This window comes from Pseudophryne corroboree, chromosome 5 (assembly GCF_028390025.1).
Source record: "Pseudophryne corroboree isolate aPseCor3 chromosome 5, aPseCor3.hap2, whole genome shotgun sequence".
Taxonomy (NCBI): domain Eukaryota; kingdom Metazoa; phylum Chordata; class Amphibia; order Anura; family Myobatrachidae; genus Pseudophryne; species Pseudophryne corroboree.
This window is the reverse complement of record NC_086448.1, coordinates 128,312,119-128,332,255: the sequence shown is the minus strand read 5'-3', so window position 1 is coordinate 128,332,255 and position 20,137 is coordinate 128,312,119. Positions and strand designations below refer to the sequence as shown.

Sequence of the window (20,137 nt, the reverse complement as noted above, 5' to 3'; positions counted from 1 at the left end):
ACAACCTACTAAGGTTTAATCTGGGCATAACTCCAGAACTGTAATGTCCAAACATCTTCTTAATATAGCTTCAAACTTCAGCAATACATTCAAAGGTCTTTCAAAAATGAACGTTATTAATTAAGGCCATACAGATATGTTAAGGTTGTTACAAGAATCGGTTGGGATTATAATATGTCTCTGTGGTATTCATGTGACATCATGATCCGGGTGGGGTATACAGTATTTGTCATTGTAATGTCGGCATTCGTCATGTCGGTATTGAGGTAATGTTGACATTGCGGATACGTGCACAATGTGCTTTTAGTCTGATTCTATCACCGACCGTAACCTATTGGTAAGCACAATGCTATCCATAACCCTAATGGAATATTGGCATTTCAGATGTCAGCATTGTGTCAATGACTGCAAGTGTTGACATTAATGATGTCAACAGTGTAACCATGCTGACATAGTCAATGTCACCATTCTGCTGTTGACCTTGTAAATGTTGACAGTCTGATGGCCACACTCATGTTCCAGTTCCTTGGGATATTTTGGAGCAGGGAACGGTGTGAATGATGTCACAGTTTGGAGCCACAGATGAAGCACCTTTGACCAATTCATCTGGCATCTTATAATGTCACATCTCCCATGACTCTCTTTAAATTTCACTCAGGGAAAGTACAATTACAGCAGCATTATGCGTCGTCTTGTGCGTGGCGAGAGAAGGGCCTGGGAGGTGAGACCAGGTTTACTTTCTAAAAGAAAACCCTTTAGTGAGTTACTTCCATAGATAGAAACTTAACAAACTGAGGGGCTGATTTAGAGGTGGATGCTATTTCAGTTATCTTTACAGCTGGGTCATGTGGATCTGCGCACGCTGGTAATGCAGTGTTGCTCACAGTGCCCCAAAAGCTGCAGCATGATTGACATGTTGCTGACATTTGGGGGGTGGCAATGGGGAGAATTTCAGAAAACCGGGGGCGTGTTAGCCCCATTTTCTGGATGTGCTGAAGCCAGGGGCTGCGTCTTTGGACGCGTTTCTTTGGTCCTGGCAGTCTGACTAGGCCGGACATCCTGAGTAGCCAAAGGGTTACTTGGCTGTCCGATGGTCATGTAGATGATCTCATGCTGTGTCTTCAGACGCAATGGGCATCTTTTTACTTAAGAAGCCTCCTGCAGCTTTAACATAATCTTGCTCAGCCGCTGTGTACAAAGACGCAGAGCCTGTGCTATAGCGTCCACCTCTAAATGAGCCCCTGAATGCCATCATTGTATTCATTATTCTGTTGTAGTACTGTACATTTAATAACAACTGTAGTTTACTAGTTTGTGTGAATCAATACCGTACGTTTTGCACTAAAATCAGTTTCTGGCATTTTGCTCACCTTGAATCAGTGAATGCACGCTTGTGTTTTTGCTGAAAGAAATAAAATGGAATGTGAGTGTATTTTTCTGATATTTTCCACTTTTTTTAAATGGATTACTCAGTTTTGAAGCGACATCAGAAATCTGTTTGGACACTACGGTTCTGGATATACGCCCAGTATAAATATTAGTCTGTTGTCATTGTGTAGGCACGAGCCATATGCCTGCAGCTACTGCTTAGCAGAATGGCCTTCATTTTGTACATTTAATAACAGCAAATTGCTATGGTAATTGTGTCTGGCAAAGCGGAATCTCTTTTGTTAGACCATCCTTTGGGCCGGATTCAAATGCTGTTTCCCCCCTCCCAGCCGCGATCGCCCTGCCGGAAGTATTTTAATTTGAGCTGCCGACAGGCGCGACAAGTTCATTTCAGTTCACCACCCCTGGAGGTAGCAAGCTGAAATGCGTGTACAGAGACCCATTTGGGCACCCAAACAGGTCTTTTCACAATCGTGCCCATTAGTTTAGTCGGGTTTAGGTGCTTGACGCGTCTAAACCCGACTGTACTGGGCACGATCAGTGCGATAACGGGGGCCATTTGAATATTGCCCCCCCCTCCCCTATGTCCCTTGACTTTAGACGGGAGATATGGGGCGCGTGAAGATTTGAATTCCCCCGCATTTGAGTTTTGGAACCCTCACAGTGTTATGATTCCAGTACTCCTGACCGGAGGAGATCTCATGGCAATGGCCAGAGTACTGGAAGGGAATGCTGGTTACGGGAGCTGGAAAGACTAGTTGCCCCTGGCGCCCTAACTCTATTGTCTCACCCGTGCTATCGGAAATCCCTTGCGAGACTATGGTTTCTTGAGCCCCTGGCAGCCACGTTTGAAAGGCGGATTATGGGGTATATGCAATTCACGGCGAATCGCGGCAATTTTTCGCCATTTTTTAATTCGACTAAATTCGCCAGGTGAATTCCGGATGGTGGCTTCCGGAATTCACCATATTCAATGAAAAACGGATTCGCCAGAATCGCGGGCGAAAATCGGCCGATTTGGCGGATTTTGCCGCGATTTTAAAAAACGGGGAAAAACGGGAAAACCCCGAGAAAAAAAAATGGCGTGGGGTCCCCCCTCCAAAGCATAACCAGCCTCGGGCTCTTCGAGCTGGTCCTGGTTCTAAAAATGCGGGGAAAAATTGGGCAGGGATCCCCCGTATTATTAAAACCAGCACCGGGCTCTGCGCCTGGTGCTGGTGCCAAAAATACGGGGGACAAAAAGAGTAGGGGTCCCCCGTATTGTTAACACCAGCATCGGGCTCCACTAGCTGGACAGATAATGCCATAGCCGGGGGTCACTTTTATGCCGTGCCCTGCGGCCGTGGCATTAAATATCCAACTAGTCACCCCTGGCCGGGGTACCCTGGGGGAGTGGGGACCCCTACAATCAAGGGGTCCCCCCCCCCCCAGCCACCCAAGGGCCAGGGGTGAAGCCCGAGGCTGTCCCCCCCATCCAATGGGCTGCGGATGGGGGGGCTGATAGCCTTTTGTGATAATAAAAAGATATTGTTTTTTCCAGTAGTACTACAAGTCCCAGCAAGCCTCCCTCGCAAGCTGGTACTTGGAGAACCACAAGTACCAGCATGCGGGAGAAAAACGGGCCCGCTGGTACCTGTAGTACTACGGGGAAAAAAATACCCAAATAAAAACAGTACACAGACACCTTGATAGTAAAACTTTATTACACACTACCGACACACACATACTTACCTATGTTGACACGCCGACTGCCACGGTCTCCGACGATCCGAGGGTACCTGTGAAAAAATTATACTCACCTTCCAGCGTCCAGAGGTACATCCAGGTCCAGAGATAATCCACGTACTTGGCAAAACAAAAAAACGAACACCGATCCATACCGGACTGAAAGGGGTCCAATGCTTTCACATCAGACCCCTTTCTCCCGAATCCCGGGACATCACGTGACTCCTGTCACTGAAGTCCCTTCAGCCAATCAGGAAGCGCTACTTCCGTGGCGCTCACCTGATTGGCTGTGCACTGTCTGAGCTGTCAGACAGCGCATCGCAAAGCCGCTCCATTACTTTCAATGGTGGGAACTTTGCGGGTAGCGGTGGGGTTAACCCGTGGTCAGCCGCTGACCGGCGGGTGACCTCACCGCTAGCCGCTAAGTTCCCACCATTGAATTTAATGGACTGGGCTGTGCGATGCGCTGTCTGCTCAGACGCGCAGAGCCAATCAGGTGAGCGCAACGAAGTTGCGCTTCCTGATTGGCTATAGAGACCTTTCTGTGACAGCTGTCACTGACAGGTCTCTCTGCATTCGGGGATAGGGGTCTCATGTGTCAGCATGGGACCCCTTTCAGTCCGGCATGGAGCGGGTATTTGCGTTTTGTTTTTTTCTACAAGTACGTGGATTTATCTCTGGACCATGGCTGAGGTGAGTATATTGATCTTTTATTTTCAGGTACCCCTGGATTCTACATGGAGAAGAGGACCGATGTCGGCGTGTGAACATAGGTAAGTATGTGTGTGTCGACGTATGAAATAAAGTTTTACTTTCACGGTGTGTGTGTCCTGTTTTTATTTGGGTATTTTTTTCCCAGTAGTACTACAGGTACCAGCGGGCCCGCTTTTCTCCCGCATGCTGGTACTTGTGGTTCTCCAAGTACCAGCTTGCGGGGGAGGCTTGCTGGGACTTGTAGTACTGCTGGAAAAAACAATATTCTTTTCATGATCACAAAAGGCTATCAGCCCCCCCATCCGCAGCCCATTGGATGGGGGGGGACAGCCTCGGGCTTCACCCCTGGCCCTTGGGTGGCTGGGGGGGGGGGGACCCCTTGATTGAAGGGGTCCCCACTCCCCCAGGGTACCCCGGCCAGGGGTGACTAGTTGGATATTTAATGCCACGGCCGCAGGGCACGGCATAACAGTGACCCCCGGCTGTGGCATTATCTGTCCAGCTAGTGGAGCCCGATGCTGGTGTTAAAAATACGGGGGACCCCTACTCTTTTTGTCCCCCGTATTTTTGGCACCAGCACCAGGCGCAGAGCCCGGTGCTGGTTTTAAAAATACGGGGGATCCCCTGTCATTTTTCCCCCCGCATTTTTAGAACCAGGACCAGCTCGAAGAGCCCGAGGCTGGTTATGCTTTGGAGGGGGGACCCCACGCCATTTTTTTTTTAGGATTTTACCGTTCCAGCAATAAAAAAATAAATAAAAAAAAAATAATATTTTAAAAAATATATAAATAATATTTGTGCCTCCAAAAAAAAAAACAAAAGTACCTAATCCCTTCTAATATAAATAGATCTGCTATTCCCCCAAAAAAAAACACAAAAAAAAACATGTTTAAAATTTTTTTATTTGTTTTCACCCTCCAAAGTGTGGCGGATTGAAAATGACGACTTTGCTGTCTAAAAGCACTGCTGTCGAATTTCCAAACTTGAATTGAATATGCTTTGGTCGAATTGCAGCACTTGTATCATTGCAGAAAAGTCGAATTTGCAAAAATTCGAATTTCAAAAAGTCGAATTTTGAAAGTCCGTTTTTTGGTCGGAAAGCACTGAATTGCATAGGCGAATTTTTTTTTTGGTCGAAAATGACCCGAAATTCGACAATTTCGGGAATTCGACCGCAATTGCATATACCCCTATGTCTGCCCAACTCCGGTGCCCCCCGGTCTTAGTGAGAGACAAAGGGAAATCCGAGGCAGGATGATGACAAGAGGACCTCTGATTGACAACAGGCCAGGGGCAACAAGCTAACTAACCAAACCAGAAGTATGCGCGGACAAACCGCCAGATAAAAAGAACAACCAAAATCCACTAGTCCGTTACTCCTATCCAGCACCGCTGGATACCAGAGTGGATCTGTGGGAGCGGAATCCTCCGCAAAAGCTCCGAAACACAAATAATAAATAATAAGTAATAAAGCGGCCAAGCCGCAACACACGGCTACGCCGTGACTCACGAACACCACTGGATGTTTAAAGGTGCTCAGTCAGGACTCCAGGAACAGATGACAACTTCCGAGTACAGGACAACTGAGGACAGGAACGACCGGGTACAGCAGGACTGGAAACACTCTCAGCAAACAGATACAGCATGCAGGAAGCTATTACCGGCGTCTGTGAGAAGCCCAGGAAGTGTACTTAACAGGGAGTCCTCCAATCAGCTGTTCAGAGGCTGATTGGATTAAATGCCGTGCAGCTGCCTTGCTGCACGGCCAGGAAACAGGTGCCCTATTAATTTAAATGGAGCCAGCAACGGGGAACGCGGTCCGCCAGTGGCGTCCCCGTTGCTAGGGTCCGTGCGGCTCCGTGCGCCCGGCGTCTAGCGTTGCCAGGGAGCCGGCGGCTGTACGCGCACGGCGTCCCTGGTTGCTAGGCGCCGGGCCGCACCGACGAGCGGACCCCGGCGCCTAACAGTACCCCCCCCTTGAGGAGGGGTCAAGGAACCCCTAAAGCCAGGTTTCCGAGGAAATTCCCGAAAAAATGCCCTCTTGAGCCTCGGGGCATGGAGATCCTTATCCAGGACCCAAGACCTTTCCTCTGGACCATAGCCCTTCCAGTGCACCAGAAAATAAAGCCGACCCCGGGACAATTTGGAATCGAGAACCTTCTCCACCAAGAACTCCTGATGTCCCTGTACATCTACTGGTGATTTCCCCTGAGAGATCTTCAGAGGAAATCTACTGGAAGAAACGTATGGTTTCAACAGGGAGCAATGGAACGTATTTCCGATTCGGAGAGCTCTTGGTAAACGTAACCGGAAAGCAACTGGATTGATTTTTTTAATAATATGAAATGGTCCAATAAATTTGGGGCCCAATCTAGCTGAGGTTTGTCGAAGTCTAATGTTACGAGTCGACAACCATACCCTGTCTCCCACCTTAAAAGTGCAAGGAACGCCGGAGCCTGTCAGAAAACTTTTTCTCTCGAAATGCCGCTTTTCTGAGAGCAAGGTGCACTTTTTTCCAAATGACTCTGAGATGAGAGGTTAAGGTTAGCGAGGAAACAGAGGAATGTTGGAAAAAAGAATTAGCTCTGGGGTGAAAACCAAAAACTGAAAAGAATGGAGACACATTAGTGGAGGAATGACAAGAATTGTTGTAAGCAAACTCCGCCAAAGGAAGAAACTCGGACCAATCATTCTGGAGTTTGGCTGAGTACAAACGCAAATACTGTTTTAATGATTGATTAACTCGCTCGGTCTGCCCGTTGGATTGGGGATGATAGCCGGATGTTAAAGACAATTTCATCTTTAATGAGGCACAAAAAGACTTCCAGAATTGTGCAATGAATTGTGGACCCCGATCAGAAACAATATCAGTGGGCAACCCATGAAGTCTGAAAACATGGCGGAGAAACAAAACAACCAATCCCTGGGCAGATGGCAGTCGGGGAAGAGCAATGAAATGGGCCATCTTGCTAAAACGGTCCACTACCACCCATATGACTCGGAATCCGGCTGACAGAGGGAGGTCTACCACAAAATCCATGGAAATATGAGACCATGGCCTGAGAGGAACATTTAAGGGCATAAGTTGCCCGATAGGCAAGGAACGGGGAACCTTATGCTGTGCACAGACCTGACAAGAAAAAAACAAACTCCTTAATGTCTTTAGAAAGACCAGGCCACCATACTGAGCGGGAGACTAATTCCAAAGTCTTAGAGATCCCCGGATGCCCGGCAACTTTGCTATCATGAAACTCAGTCAAAACAGTAGCTCTCAAAAACTCAGGGACGTAAAGACGACCAGCAGGAGTATTTCCAGGAGCTTGATGTTGAAGCTGCTTTAACTGGGTAAACAAATCTTGTGTGAGGCCTGCCCAAATGACTGAAGACGGAAGTATGGGAGTAACAGGACTGTTATTATGAACTGGAAGAAAACTGCGTGACAGGGCATCCGCCTTGGTATTCTTGGAACCTGGCCTAAAAGTGATAATAAACTTGAAACGAGTAAAAAATAAAGCCCAACGAGCCTGCCGGGCATTCAGCCGCTTAGCTGATTCGATGTACTGAAGATTTTTGTGGTCAGTCAATACTGAAATGGTATGTGTTGCTCCCTCAAGCCAATGCCTCCACTCCTCGAAAGCCCATTTAATAGCCAGTAACTCCCGGTTACCAACATCGTAGTTGGATTCAGCAGATGAGAATTTCCTGGACATAAAGGCACAAGGATGTAGTTCCAGTGAGTCCGGATCCTTCTGAGATAGGATAGCCCCCACTCCAACCTCCGAGGCATCAACCTCAACAATGAAGGGCAATTCTGGGTTGGGATGTCTGAGGACTGGAGCTGAGACAAAAGCTTGTTTCAAGGCCTGAAAGGATAACTCAGCTTCACGTGACCAGTTGTTAGGATCCGCTCCCTTCTTAGTCAGTGCCACAATGGGAGCAACCAGGTCGGAAAAAGAATGAATAAATCTTCTATAATAATTCGCAAACCCTAAAAAGCGCTGAATTGCTTTTAAGTTGGTGGGTTGCGCCCAACTAAGGATGGCTTGGAGCTTCTTAGGTTCCATACAGGATCCCCGAGGGGAAATAATGTACCCTAAAAAGGATACCTCCGTGACATGAAACTCACACTTCTCCAGCTTGGCATATAGGTGATTTTCACGTAATTTTTGAAGAACCTGACGCACCTGGGTAACATGTTGTTCAATTGAGTCAGAATAGATCAGGATGTCGTCTAAGTAAACGACCACGAATCTTCCTAGAAAATCACGGAGCACATCGTTAATGAGATCCTGGAAAACTGCCGGAGCGTTAGACAAGCCGAACGGCATCACCAGATACTCGTAGTGACCCGACTGAGTACTGAAAGCCGTCTTCCACTCATCTCCCGACTTGATTCGAATGAGGTTATACGCTCCCCTCAGGTCAATTTTAGAAAAAATCACAGCCGAACGCAGCTGATCAAAGAGGACAGAAATCAGCGGCAGAGGGTAAGTATTTTTAACTGAGATCTTATTCAGGGCTATAAAGTCAATGCAAGGTCTGAGTGATCCATCTTTTTTCTCCACAAAGAAGAAGCCTGCACTTAAAGGGGATTTAGATGGCCTGATAAATCCTTTCCCTAGGCTCTCCTTGACATACTCATTCATGGCCGCAGTTTCTGGCCCGGATAATGCATATAACCTTCCCTTTGGCAATGTGGCACCAGGAATTAGCTCAATAGCACAATCATAAGGCCGATGGGGAGGCAGAATGTCCGCATTGCCCTTGGAAAACACCTCAACAAAGTCCTGGTATTCCACGGGAATGAGTTTGGGAATGGCAGCAGCTATTCTGACGGGAAACGTAATACATTCCTTATTACAGATGGTACCCCATTGGGAAATCTCCCCCGACTGCCAATCAATGATGGGATTATGAAAGGCCAGCCAAGGGTGACCCAGAACCACTGGAACTGCTGGGCAATGGGTAAGGAAAAACTCGATCTTTTCGGAATGAAGAGCTCCTACCGTAAGTAGTACAGGGGGTGTACAGAGGGAAATAACCCCATTGGACAAGGGACTCCCATCTAAACCATGCATGGTGATACACCTACCCAAGGCTAACTGAGGAATACCTAAGGCCTTGGCCCACGTTAAGTCCATAAAGTTCCCTGCAGCTCCACTGTCAACAAAAGCTGATACCGAAGAACTGAGGCTGCCAAAGGAAACTTTAGCTGGGACTAAAAGGGAGTTATTCGAGGAGATAAGCTGCAGACCAAAGTGAACCTCCTCACAATTCACTTGGTCGAGGCGTTTTCCCGACTTGTTCGGACAATTACGGGCAAAATGTCCCTTACCCCCACAGTACAAACAAAGACCAGAGTTTTGCCTTCTGGCTCTTTCTTCTGGAGACAGCCGGGAGAGACCCATCTGCATGGGCTCCTCTACGTCCTCAGGAATGGAAAATACACATGGAGTAGACCTGACAGGTGCTCCTTTTTCAGCCCTCCTCTCTCTGAGACGACGATCAATCTTAATAGAAAGCTCCATGAGTTTATCGAGAGTCTCATGAGCGGGATACTGAAGGAGACTGTCTTTTATAGACTCTGATAAGCCGAGGCGAAACTGACTGCGCAGGGCTGGGTCATTCCAGCCACAGTCGTTCGACCAACGGCGAAACTCTGTACAAAAAACCTCTGCAGGATTTCTACCCTGTCTGAGAGCGCATAACTGACTCTCAGCGGATGCCTCTCTATCAGGGTCATCATACAAAAGCCCTAAAGACCCAAAAAAGGCGTCTACTGACAACAACGCCGGATCCTCTGCTTTTAAACCGAATGCCCAGGTCTGAGGATCCCGCTGGAGCAAAGAAATAATAATTCCGACCCGCTGAGATTCAGTACCTGAGGAGATCGGTCTTAAACGAAAATAAAGTTTACAGGATTCTTTAAAATTAAAAAACTCCTTCCTATCACCAGAAAAACGGTCAGGCAAGTGCATTTTTGGTTCAGGGACTACCCTCGGGGAAGTTCGTAAAAGATCTTCCTGCGACTTCACCCGAAGGGAAAGATCCTGAACCATCTGAGTAAGTTCTTGAATCTGGCTGACTAGGAGCTGACCAGGATTTGGCCCTAAACCTGTGGGATTCATGAGGCCGATAACTCTTACAAAACTGAATAAGTAAAAAATTAAACCCTGTTTAATTTTAAGTTTTGGTATGGCCGGTAATAATGTTATGATTCCAGTACTCCTGACCGGAGGAGATCTCATGGCAATGGCCAGAGTACTGGAAGGGAATGCTGGTTACGGGAGCTGGAAAGACTAGTTGCCCCTGGCGCCCTAACTCTATTGTCTCACCCGTGCTATCGGAAATCCCTTGCGAGACTATGGTTTCTTGAGCCCCTGGCAGCCACGTTTGAAAGGCGGATTATGTCTGCTCAACTCCGGTGCCCCCCGGTCTTAGTGAGAGACAAAGGGAAATCCGAGGCAAGATGATGACAAGAGGACCTCTGACTGACAACAGGCCAGGGGCAACGAGCTAACTAACCAAACCAGAAGTATGCGCGGACAAACCGCCAGATAAAAAGAACAACCAAAATCCACTAGTCCGTTACTCCTATCCAGCACCGCTGGATACCAGAGTGGATCTGTGGGAGCGGAATCCTCCGCAAAAGCTCCGAAACACAAATAATAAATAATAAGTAATAAAGCGGCCAAGCCGCAACACACGGCTACGCCGTGACTCACGAACACCACTGGATGTTTAAAGGTGCTCAGTCAGGACTCCAGGAACAGATGACAACTTCCGAGTACAGGACAACTGAGGACAGGAACGACCGGGTACAGCAGGACTGGAAACACTCTCAGCAAACAGATACAGCATGCAGGAAGCTATTACCGGCGTCTGTGAGAAGCCCAGGAAGTGTACTTAACAGGGAGTCCTCCAATCAGCTGTTCAGAGGCTGATTGGATTAAATGCCGTGCAGCTGCCTTGCTGCACGGCCAGGAAACAGGTGCCCTATTAATTTAAATGGACCCAGCAACGGGGAACGCGGTCCGCCAGTGGCGTCCCCGTTGCTAGGGTCCGTGCGCCCGGCATCTAGCGTTGCCAGGGAGCCGGTGGCTGTACGCGCACGGCGTCCCTGGTTGCTAGGCGCCGGGCCGCACCGACGAGCGGACCCCGGCGCCTAACACACAGTTGGACCAGTCCACCAAGGCAAGATTTCCCCACCAAACTGGTAACCCTGGTGGGTACTGAACTGGTAACCCTGGTGGGTACAGAACTGGTAACTCTGGTGGGTACAGAACCTCTCTTCTCATTGAGTCGTCGGTTCATCCCAGTGACTTCCACTCTTCTCGCGATACTTGAATGCACTTTGACCAGCCTGATTGTCGTATTCTCCAGTTGTAGTAGAAATTAACCCATAGTCATCGTCACAGTCAAAATACTTCACGTGAGGCCTGGAGAAAGCTCCAGAGGCTCCAAAGGTGAAGTCCTCGTGTTTAGACTTTCCATTATTTTTCAATTTAAGGAACTTTACAAGATTTGAGATGGGAATACAGGAGACTGGGAAATACAGGACACATGAATGTCCTTCTGCTAGTCGCTGATGATGTGGATCACTCACTCACTTGCTTGTGCTTCTTATAAAGGGGGAGATGTATCAAACCTTTGAGAGATAAAGTGGAGAAGCTGCTCAAATCAACCAGTCAACTTTTAACCAACATTTTATTGACTGTGCTAGATAAATGACAGAAGCTTCACTTTACATATCTCACAGATTTGATACATATCTCCCATAGTCATATTTTTTGAACACATAAAACAATATTAATGGAAAATACAACAATTTTCTTTTGCAGTGACCGTGTAATGGCCCTCATTCCGAGTTGATCGGTCGCAAGGCGAATGTAGCAGAGTTACACACGCTAAGCCGCCGCCTACTGGGAGTGAATCTTAGCTTCTTAAAATTGCGACCGATGTATTCGCAATATTGCGATTACTAACTACTTAGCAGTTTCAGAGTAGCTCCAGACTTACTCTGCCTGTGCGATCATTTCAGTGCTTGTCGTTCCTGGTTGACGTCACAAACACACCCAGCGTTCGCCCAGGCACTCCCACCGTTTCCCCGGCCACTCCTGCGTTTTTTCCGGAAACGGTAGCGTTTTCAGCCACACGCCCCTGAAACGCCGTGTTTCCGCCCAGTAACACCCATTTCCTGTCAATCACATTACGATCGCCGGAGCGAAGAAAAAGCCGTGAGTAAAATTACTTTCATCATAGTAAAGTTACTTGGCGCAGTCGCAGTGCGAACATTGCGCATGCGTACTAAGCGGATTTTCACTGCGATGCGATGAAAAATACCGAGCGAACAACTCGGAATGAGGGCCCATGGACGGTGCTTTTACTAACAAATGTGCTGCATTATGTGTCCGATAATCAGGGGTTTTCTATTCGTACAAATAAAGAAGGTTTTGCCACAAATGAAAGAGAACCATAATATGAGCAACAATACCAGACTAAAAGCAAACATCTATAAAATGTAGGAATTCCATTGGATGGCTTCTGCCCAATATAGTATGTTGTCTTCCTGTATCACTGTAACAAAAGCTTAAAATAAGAAATAAAACCAAAGGGCTGCTGCAGTGTGTAATCGGCCAATCACAAGCTGTTCTCTTGCGCTGGCGATGCTTATTGTGTATTTGCACTTGCCGTCATGCATGTGTTTCTGGGCCAATGTTCACTATTATTTCCTCAGCCACCGTCCCCTCTCTAGATGCATGTTGGCCGAAGCATCAGATTCATACAATTGTGCATTGGCAGATGTGTAGGGTACCAGCTGCTGGTGTATGAAGGGGCATTGGAGCTCTTTGGATACTTGTTCTGGCATTGGCAGGGACACCGTGGAAACCAATAACTGTCAAATGTATTACAGGTTGAGTATCCCATATCCAAATATTCCGAAATACGGAATATTCCGAAATACGGACTTTTTTGAGCGAGAGTGAGATTGTGAAACCTTTGTTTTTTGATGACTCAATGTACACAAACTTTGTTTTATACACAAACTTATTAAAAATATTGTATTAAATGACCTCTAGGCTTTGTGTATAAGGTGTATATGAAACATAAATGAATTGTGTGAATGTACACACAATTTGTTTAATGCACAAAATTATAAAAAATATTGGCTAAAATGACCTTCAGGCTGTGTGTATAAGGTGTATATATAACATAAATGCATTCTGTGCTTAGATTTAGGTCCCATCACCATGATATCTCATTATGGTATGCAATTATTCCAAAATACGGAAAAATCCCATATCCAAAATACCTCTGGTCCCAAGCATTTTGGATAAGGGAGACTCAACCTGTATTAATTAACTGATAACGGATACATCTCTCAGAGATCAATGAAAAGACAAACATATAGTAATATTTCACTATACATTTTTCTTACCTAGCTTTCGTCTTGACTGATATTTAAAGTCACCTCACCCTTCTTTTCTCTGCATTTCACCAGTTCTTTCATTTCGTATTTTAATATTGGTATTGTACAGTAGCAAGCAATTGTGTAGTTTTATGTATTGCTGCTTGTGTGTTTAACTTTATTACAATGTTAGATAACATATTAACTAAATACAGACAAATCATCAGGCCCACTGCGAGCAAGCTGTGATTAGGCTATGCCACTGTCATGTTATCTTGGCCCTGTGGCTCAGTGTTGGGCTTTAACTGTTTTTATCAAGCGAGCCGTGCAACTGGAGAGGACCTGTCATGTGGAAGGTTTTCATTGAGAGACCGGTCTAAATAATATGGGAAAACCCACCTGTACTGGATTTTGAAAATGAGTCAATTTGCTACTTCATTACTGGAATAATTCTGCACGGCACTAATAGATTTGGCATACTGTGTTACTGTTTGTTGCTCTGCTTGCACTGTTTGTATGTCTGCAAAAAATCAATAAAAACTTATTGAATTAAAAAAAAAAATTCTGCACGGCACTAGGATTTTAATTGTAATAATGGAGTCTAATGTGGTTGATTTTCTGGTGGCTAAGTTGAAGTGCTTGGTGAGTTTGATCTAGAACTGTTTTGTGAAAGCCTCCTGCAGCAGTTGAGTGAATAGCATTTCCACGTTGGCGAAGAGATCAGTGTGTCATTCCTGATTCTAATATTATTTCCCCTTGAGACCTTCCACTTGATTGAGGGGCAGCTCAGTGTCAGCTCTGACGTCTGTCATTTCTTGGTCTATCAATTCCTGTAGTTTATGAAGGCCATGTGTTTTGCATTCCAGGGCATTTGTGCCGGGGCTAAATGATAGAATCTCTACTTAAAGCTTTTCACAGCAGGCCTGTATATGAAAAGCAGCCTTAAGTTCTTGCAAGGGGATGCATTTCATTTCCTGGTAGTCAGGATCCCGGCAGACCGTCGGTATATCATACTGATCCGCTTGCAAGAAGCTCTGAATTCAAGTATTCTGCTGGGCTGAGTCTCATGGCCGGATTAAAGGGGGGGGGGGAGGGGGGTGGCAGGGGACACCTTACCCTGGGCACCCTTCTCCCAGGGACCCCTATACCTGCCTCCCTGCACCCCAGTGCTTCTGTGGGTTGAAGGCAGGTACTGGGTAGTGTTAGTCCCAGCGGTGCACTGGCCACTGCCATGACTTCCCAGCGCTGCCTCAGTGAGATGCAGGTTCAAACCAGACACTTACTGGAGAGCCTGTCCGTTCCCTACCAACAGTGTATCTGGTGCTGTTGTTGTCCAGGAGGTACAGTCATGTTTGGACTGCTGGCCCCCTCCCTTCACAGGAAAATCATGCCTCCACACACAATCGCTGAATCTTTATGTTGGTGAGTGGGGCCGGGGAGTGCAGAAAAGTTGCTGTCAAGCTACTGCAGAGCTGCACAGATGTCTCTATGGTTAGCAATAGTGGCTATCCATTCATCAGAGAAGATATTTAAAGGGTACGTACCTGAAGTGTTTTTAGTTTACCAGCAACAGGACCATTGGCTCAGTAGATAGATAGACAGACAGACAGACATACTATATGTGCAGAAGTATTTGGCCACACCTGTTAATTATTGAATTCAGGTGTTTGAATCAGATACGTTGACACAGGCGTATACAACCCGTTGCCACAGGCGTATACCTAGCCATGCAATCTCCATATGCAAACATTTGTGATACAAAAAGGGTCGTTCTGAAGAGCTCAGTGACTTCAGGCATGGTGCTGTGATAGGATGCCACCTTTAATTTAATTCCTGCTGGATATTGTACAGTTAACTGTAAGTGATATTATTAGAAAGTGTAAGCGTGTGGAAACAACCGCAAATGGTACGTAAAAGTCGCCGGCCCTCTGCTGATTCCATAGCTGGAGAGTTCCTTACTTTCACTGGCATTAATGTAAGCACAAAAACTGTGTGGTGGGAGCTTAATGGAATGAGTTTCCATGGCCGAGCGGCTGCATGCAAGCAACCATTCCAAAACTGGTCATCCCTAGGGTGGAATCCCTAGGGTAGTGTGGTTCCCCCCCATCCCTAAGAACAGCCATCTGATGCTTCATAAATATACTCCTAGGGAGAAATCCCTGTTGTTGTGAGATATTGTATCTTGTGGTGAGGAGCCACAGAAGGCGTACTGCAATATTTGGAAAGGACTTCAGGTTAGTTTGACTTCTATTCTGATTATATAGTACTGCATCTCATGACAACCGAACATGTCTAAATACTGTATGCTCTGTATCAAAATGCAGTACATGCTGAAAGCCAGAAGAGGGAGACATTTTTTTATTTTTATTTGCTATTTATCAACCTTAATTATTTCTGCTTGCATCCAAGGCTTCTATTTCATAGCAGCAAGATGAAAATCACCATTTTAATCTAACAATGAACAGAAGAGCTACATGTATAAAAGACAAATACACTTTTATATATGAGACAAGTCAAAATGCATTACTAAAGCAAGAGTTCATTACACTCAAAACTAAATACTTCCACGTTCTCACAAAGAGGATTAATGGCTCAAAATTAATAACCCTCCATTTGCGTCAATAATGACACAAGTACTCTGAAGTTATCATTTGAATTTATAATTAGGGTGAGTTCTAATCTCCTTCCACAGAAGTGATCACCAGGACAGAGTCTTTTAGAATTAATAAAATAAATTTTGTCCATGTCTTTATTTTAATTTTCTTTTAATTACAGGATAATAAACTTACACCATCCCTTCATTCGGCAGCTGCATGAGAACAAGAATGACATCCTGTGCATCCTAAAAGAGAAGATTGTCACCACACAGAAATGCATCATTTCAGAGCACACACAGACAGAGGAGAAATTCGGCGGGAATCTTGGAGTTAAAGCAAAGACGGTGAAGGTAAGGAGGGATTTCAGCAGTAAGTCTTGTTTATATTAGCAGCAGAAATGATCTTGGTTGGCTGAATGATATCCTTGTGTGAGCTGGTTCAGTCCAGGTTTTAAGGATATCCATGTCTGAACAGGTGACTTGATACCTCAGTAAATTTGATTCATACTTACCTACTTTTATGGTCTCCTCTCCTGGAGAAGCCCGGGGAGGAGATACTGCAGGACCCTTTGGGGGGTGAGGCTGGGATGACTTGTCGCTAAGCCCCACCCCCGTTGCAACAAACTGCCACGGGTCTGTTGGGAGGAGGTGGGGCTGCTGTAAATGATGGGACTTAGCATAATTTAGCCCCACCCCCTGTATAAGGAGACGCAAATCCCAGGTATAATTTCCTCATCTCGTCCGCATCACTAGGAATCGGGCAGCATGCAGGAGATTTGGCCACTCTTCCGTGAGTGTGGGGGACTGCCTGAAAAATAAGAAGACTCCCGCAGTATGTTTTGATTTGACCATTTGGACTCAAGCATGGACATCCTTAAAACCTTGACTGTACAGGAAGAGTTTGGAAAACTCTGGTGTAAGCGGTTGTGGTACCTTCACACAGTCAAGGGTGAAAGCTGTACATGCACCATCAGTACAGGGTCCGTTTTCATTACTGTAGGGGCTTCGTACTGTGTAATTGAATCAGACATTTTTGCACTACTACAGTATCTTTACTAAGCAATTATGTAAATAAAGTAAGCCTTGGTCTTCACATGCTACTCTCATTTGTGAGCTACAGTTGGCAAAGAATAGATTCTGTAAAAATGTTAGTCATAAATATAAAATGTAAAAAAACAAGTTTGCATTTGGTATGCTGCGGAACTAATGAGCTACTGCTCGGCAGAGCATAAAGAACAGGCAGTTGTCTCTGAATAACATGTAGCTAGAAGACTTCAGCTACTCCTTTAGTTTATTAAGGGGTCCGGGTCCAAAAGCCTGGAAATACTTCTCACTGGATGTTTGTGTGCCCTTATGCTGTTTAGTGGGATTACTGTTTTAGTAGCTGTGAGCCTCATAGATGCTGTAAAAACATGTTTTTCAGCAGTCTAGTGTGAGGTAACATTCCTACCACGTGTTGGTGCCAGGTACCTCTGTTCTCTAGTGAGGTCCAGTCAGATCAGGCTACCACCCAGATACATCTGAGAGGAAATCAGACAACATTGGACCTCAGATGTCCAAAAGTGATTTTTACAAACCTATAGATTACATTCTATAACATACTGTATATATTACATTATATAAATGTGTTCAGGGGTGTATGAAGAGAGAAGCGGGCCCCCTCTCTCACTGGCTTTTCCCGCAGTAGACACCTAGCAAGTACGCATGCGCATATCTCTGAAAGGATGGTACCTGAGTCATGTTTCCAGTGATATCTGCAGCACAGATCTCCGGAAAAAAGGCAGCTGCGTCATGTTTCAAGGATATGTATGAAGCAGATCTCCGGAAAGATGGCACCTGAGTCATGTTTCCAGTGATATGTGCGGAGCAGATCTCTGGAAAGATGGCACCTGCGTCGTGTTTCCAGTGATAATGTGTGGCGCAGATCTCCGGAAAGATGGCATCTGCGTCATGTTTCCATTGATAGCTGCGGCACAGATCTCCAGAAACATGGCACCTGTGTTATGTTCCTGGTGATACGGGTGTCGCAGGCGGAGAAATAAGTATTTTGGATGGGTGCAGGGTGTACGGAGTGGGCTCATGCACCCATTACAGATACGCCCATGACTGTATTGCCATTTTCTCTGACGTCCTAGTGGATGCTGGGGACTCCGTAAGGACCATGGGGAATAGACGGCTCCGCAGGAGACTGGGCACATCTAAGAAAGATTTAGGGCTATCTGGTGTGCACTGGCTCCTCCCCCTATGACCCTCCTCCAAGCCTCAGTTAGATTTCTGTGCCCGGCTGAGCTGGATGCACACTAGGGGCTCTCCTGAGCTCCTAGAAGAAAGTATAGTTTAGGTTTTTTATTTTCAGTGAGACCTGCTGGCAACAGGCTCACTGCAACGAGGGACTAAGGGGAGAAGAAGCGAACCTACCTAAGTGGTGGTAGCTTGGGCTTCTTAGGCTACTGGACACCATTAGCTCCAGAGGGATCGAACACAGGACCCGACCTCGTCGTCCGTTCCCGGAGCCGCGCCGCCGTCCCCCTTACAGAGCCAGAAACAAGAAGGTGGTCCGGAAAATCGGCGGCTGAAGACTTCTGTCTTCTCCAAGGTAGCGCACAGCACTGCAGCTGTGCGCCATTGCTCCTCATGCACACCACACACTGCGGTCACTGATGGGTGCAGGGCGCTGGGGGGGGGGGCGCCCTGAGCAGCAATAATAACACCTTGGCTGGCAAAACTAACACCATATATAGCACCAGAGGCTATATAGGTGTATATTAACCCCTGCCAGAAACGATAAAATAGCGGGAGAAAGCCCGCCGAAAAAGGGGCGGAGCCAACTCCCTCAGCACACTGGCGCCATTATTCCCTCACAGCTTCGCTGGAAGGAAGCTCCCTGGCTCTCCCCTGCAGTCCTGCACTACAGAAAGGGTAAAAAAGAGAGGGGGGGCACAATTTAGGCGCAGTATATATATTATAGGCAGCTATAGGGGAAAACACTCTGTATAGTGATATCCCTGTGTTATATAGCGCCCTAGGTGTGTGCTGGCATACTCTCCCTCTGTCTCCCCAAAGGGCTTTGTGGGGTCCTGTCCTCTGTAAGAGCATTCCCTGTGTGTCTACTGTGTGTCGGTACTGCTGTGTCGACATGTATGATGAGGATAATGATGTGGAGGCGGAGCAAATGCCTGTGAATGTGATGTCACCCCCTGCGGGGTCGACACCAGTGTGGATGGACTTATGGAAGGAATTACGTGACAGTGTCAGCTCCTTACATAAAAGGTTTGATGACATAGGACGGCCGGCTACTCAGCTTGTGCCTGTCCAAGCGTCTCAAATGTCATCAGGGGCTATAAAACGCCCGCTACCTCAGATGACAGATACAGATGTCGACACGGATACCGACTCCAGTGTCGACGATGATGAGACGAGTGTACCCTCCAATAGATCCACCGTTATATGATTGAGGCTATGAAAAATGTTTTACACATTTCTGATGATACCCCAGGTACCACAAAAAAAAAAAGGGTATTATGTTTGGTGAGAAAAAACTACCAGTAGTTTTTCCTGCATCTGACGAATTAAATGAGGTGTGTGAGGAAGCGTGGACTTCCCCAGATAAGAAATTGATCATTTCTAAACGGTTAATGGCTGCGTACCCTTTCCCGCCAGAGGATAGGTCACGCTGGGAAACACCCCCTAGGGTAGATAAAGCATTGACACGCTTATCAAAGAAGGTGGCACTACCGTCTCCGGATACGGCCGCCCTAAAAGAACCTGCTGATAGAAAGCTGGAAAGTACCCTAAAAGCTATATACACACACACTGGCATTATATTGAGACCCGCTATTGCATCAGCTTGGATGTGCAGTGCTGCTGCTGCGTGGTCAGACTCCCTGTCGGAAAACATTGATACCATGGATAGGGACAATATTTTGCTAACGATTGACCATATAAAAGACGCGGTATTATACATGCGTGATGCACAGAGGGATATTTGCCGGCTGGCATCAAAAATAAGCGCTATGTCCATTGCCGCCAGACGGGGGTTATGGACTAGGCAATGGTCAGGTGATGCCGACTCCAAGCGGCACATGGAAGTTTTACCCTATAAAGGGGTGGAACTTTTTGGGGAAGGTCTTTCAGACCTCGTTTCCACAGCTACTGCTGGGAAATCGACTTTTTTGCCACAGGCTACCCCACAGCAAAAGAAAGCACCGTATTATCAGGTACAGTCCTTTCGGCCCCAGAAAAATAAGCGGGCTAGAGGCTCATCCTTTCTGCCGAGGGGCAGAGGAAGGGGGAAAAAGCTGCAG

At 46.6% G+C, this 20,137-nt stretch overlaps 1 protein-coding gene across 2 annotated transcripts in view; it reads left to right on the top strand.

The window, feature by feature from the left end:
• Window positions 1-20,137, top strand: part of GSDME (gasdermin E) — a 297,722-nt gene that overhangs the window by 125,974 nt on the left and 151,611 nt on the right. For both annotated transcript variants that reach the window (XM_063921700.1, XM_063921701.1), the window contains exon 5: window positions 16,013-16,184. In XM_063921700.1, coding sequence (XP_063777770.1) covers window positions 16,013-16,184 — 172 coding nt within the window. The remainder of the gene's footprint in view (window positions 1-16,012; window positions 16,185-20,137) is intronic.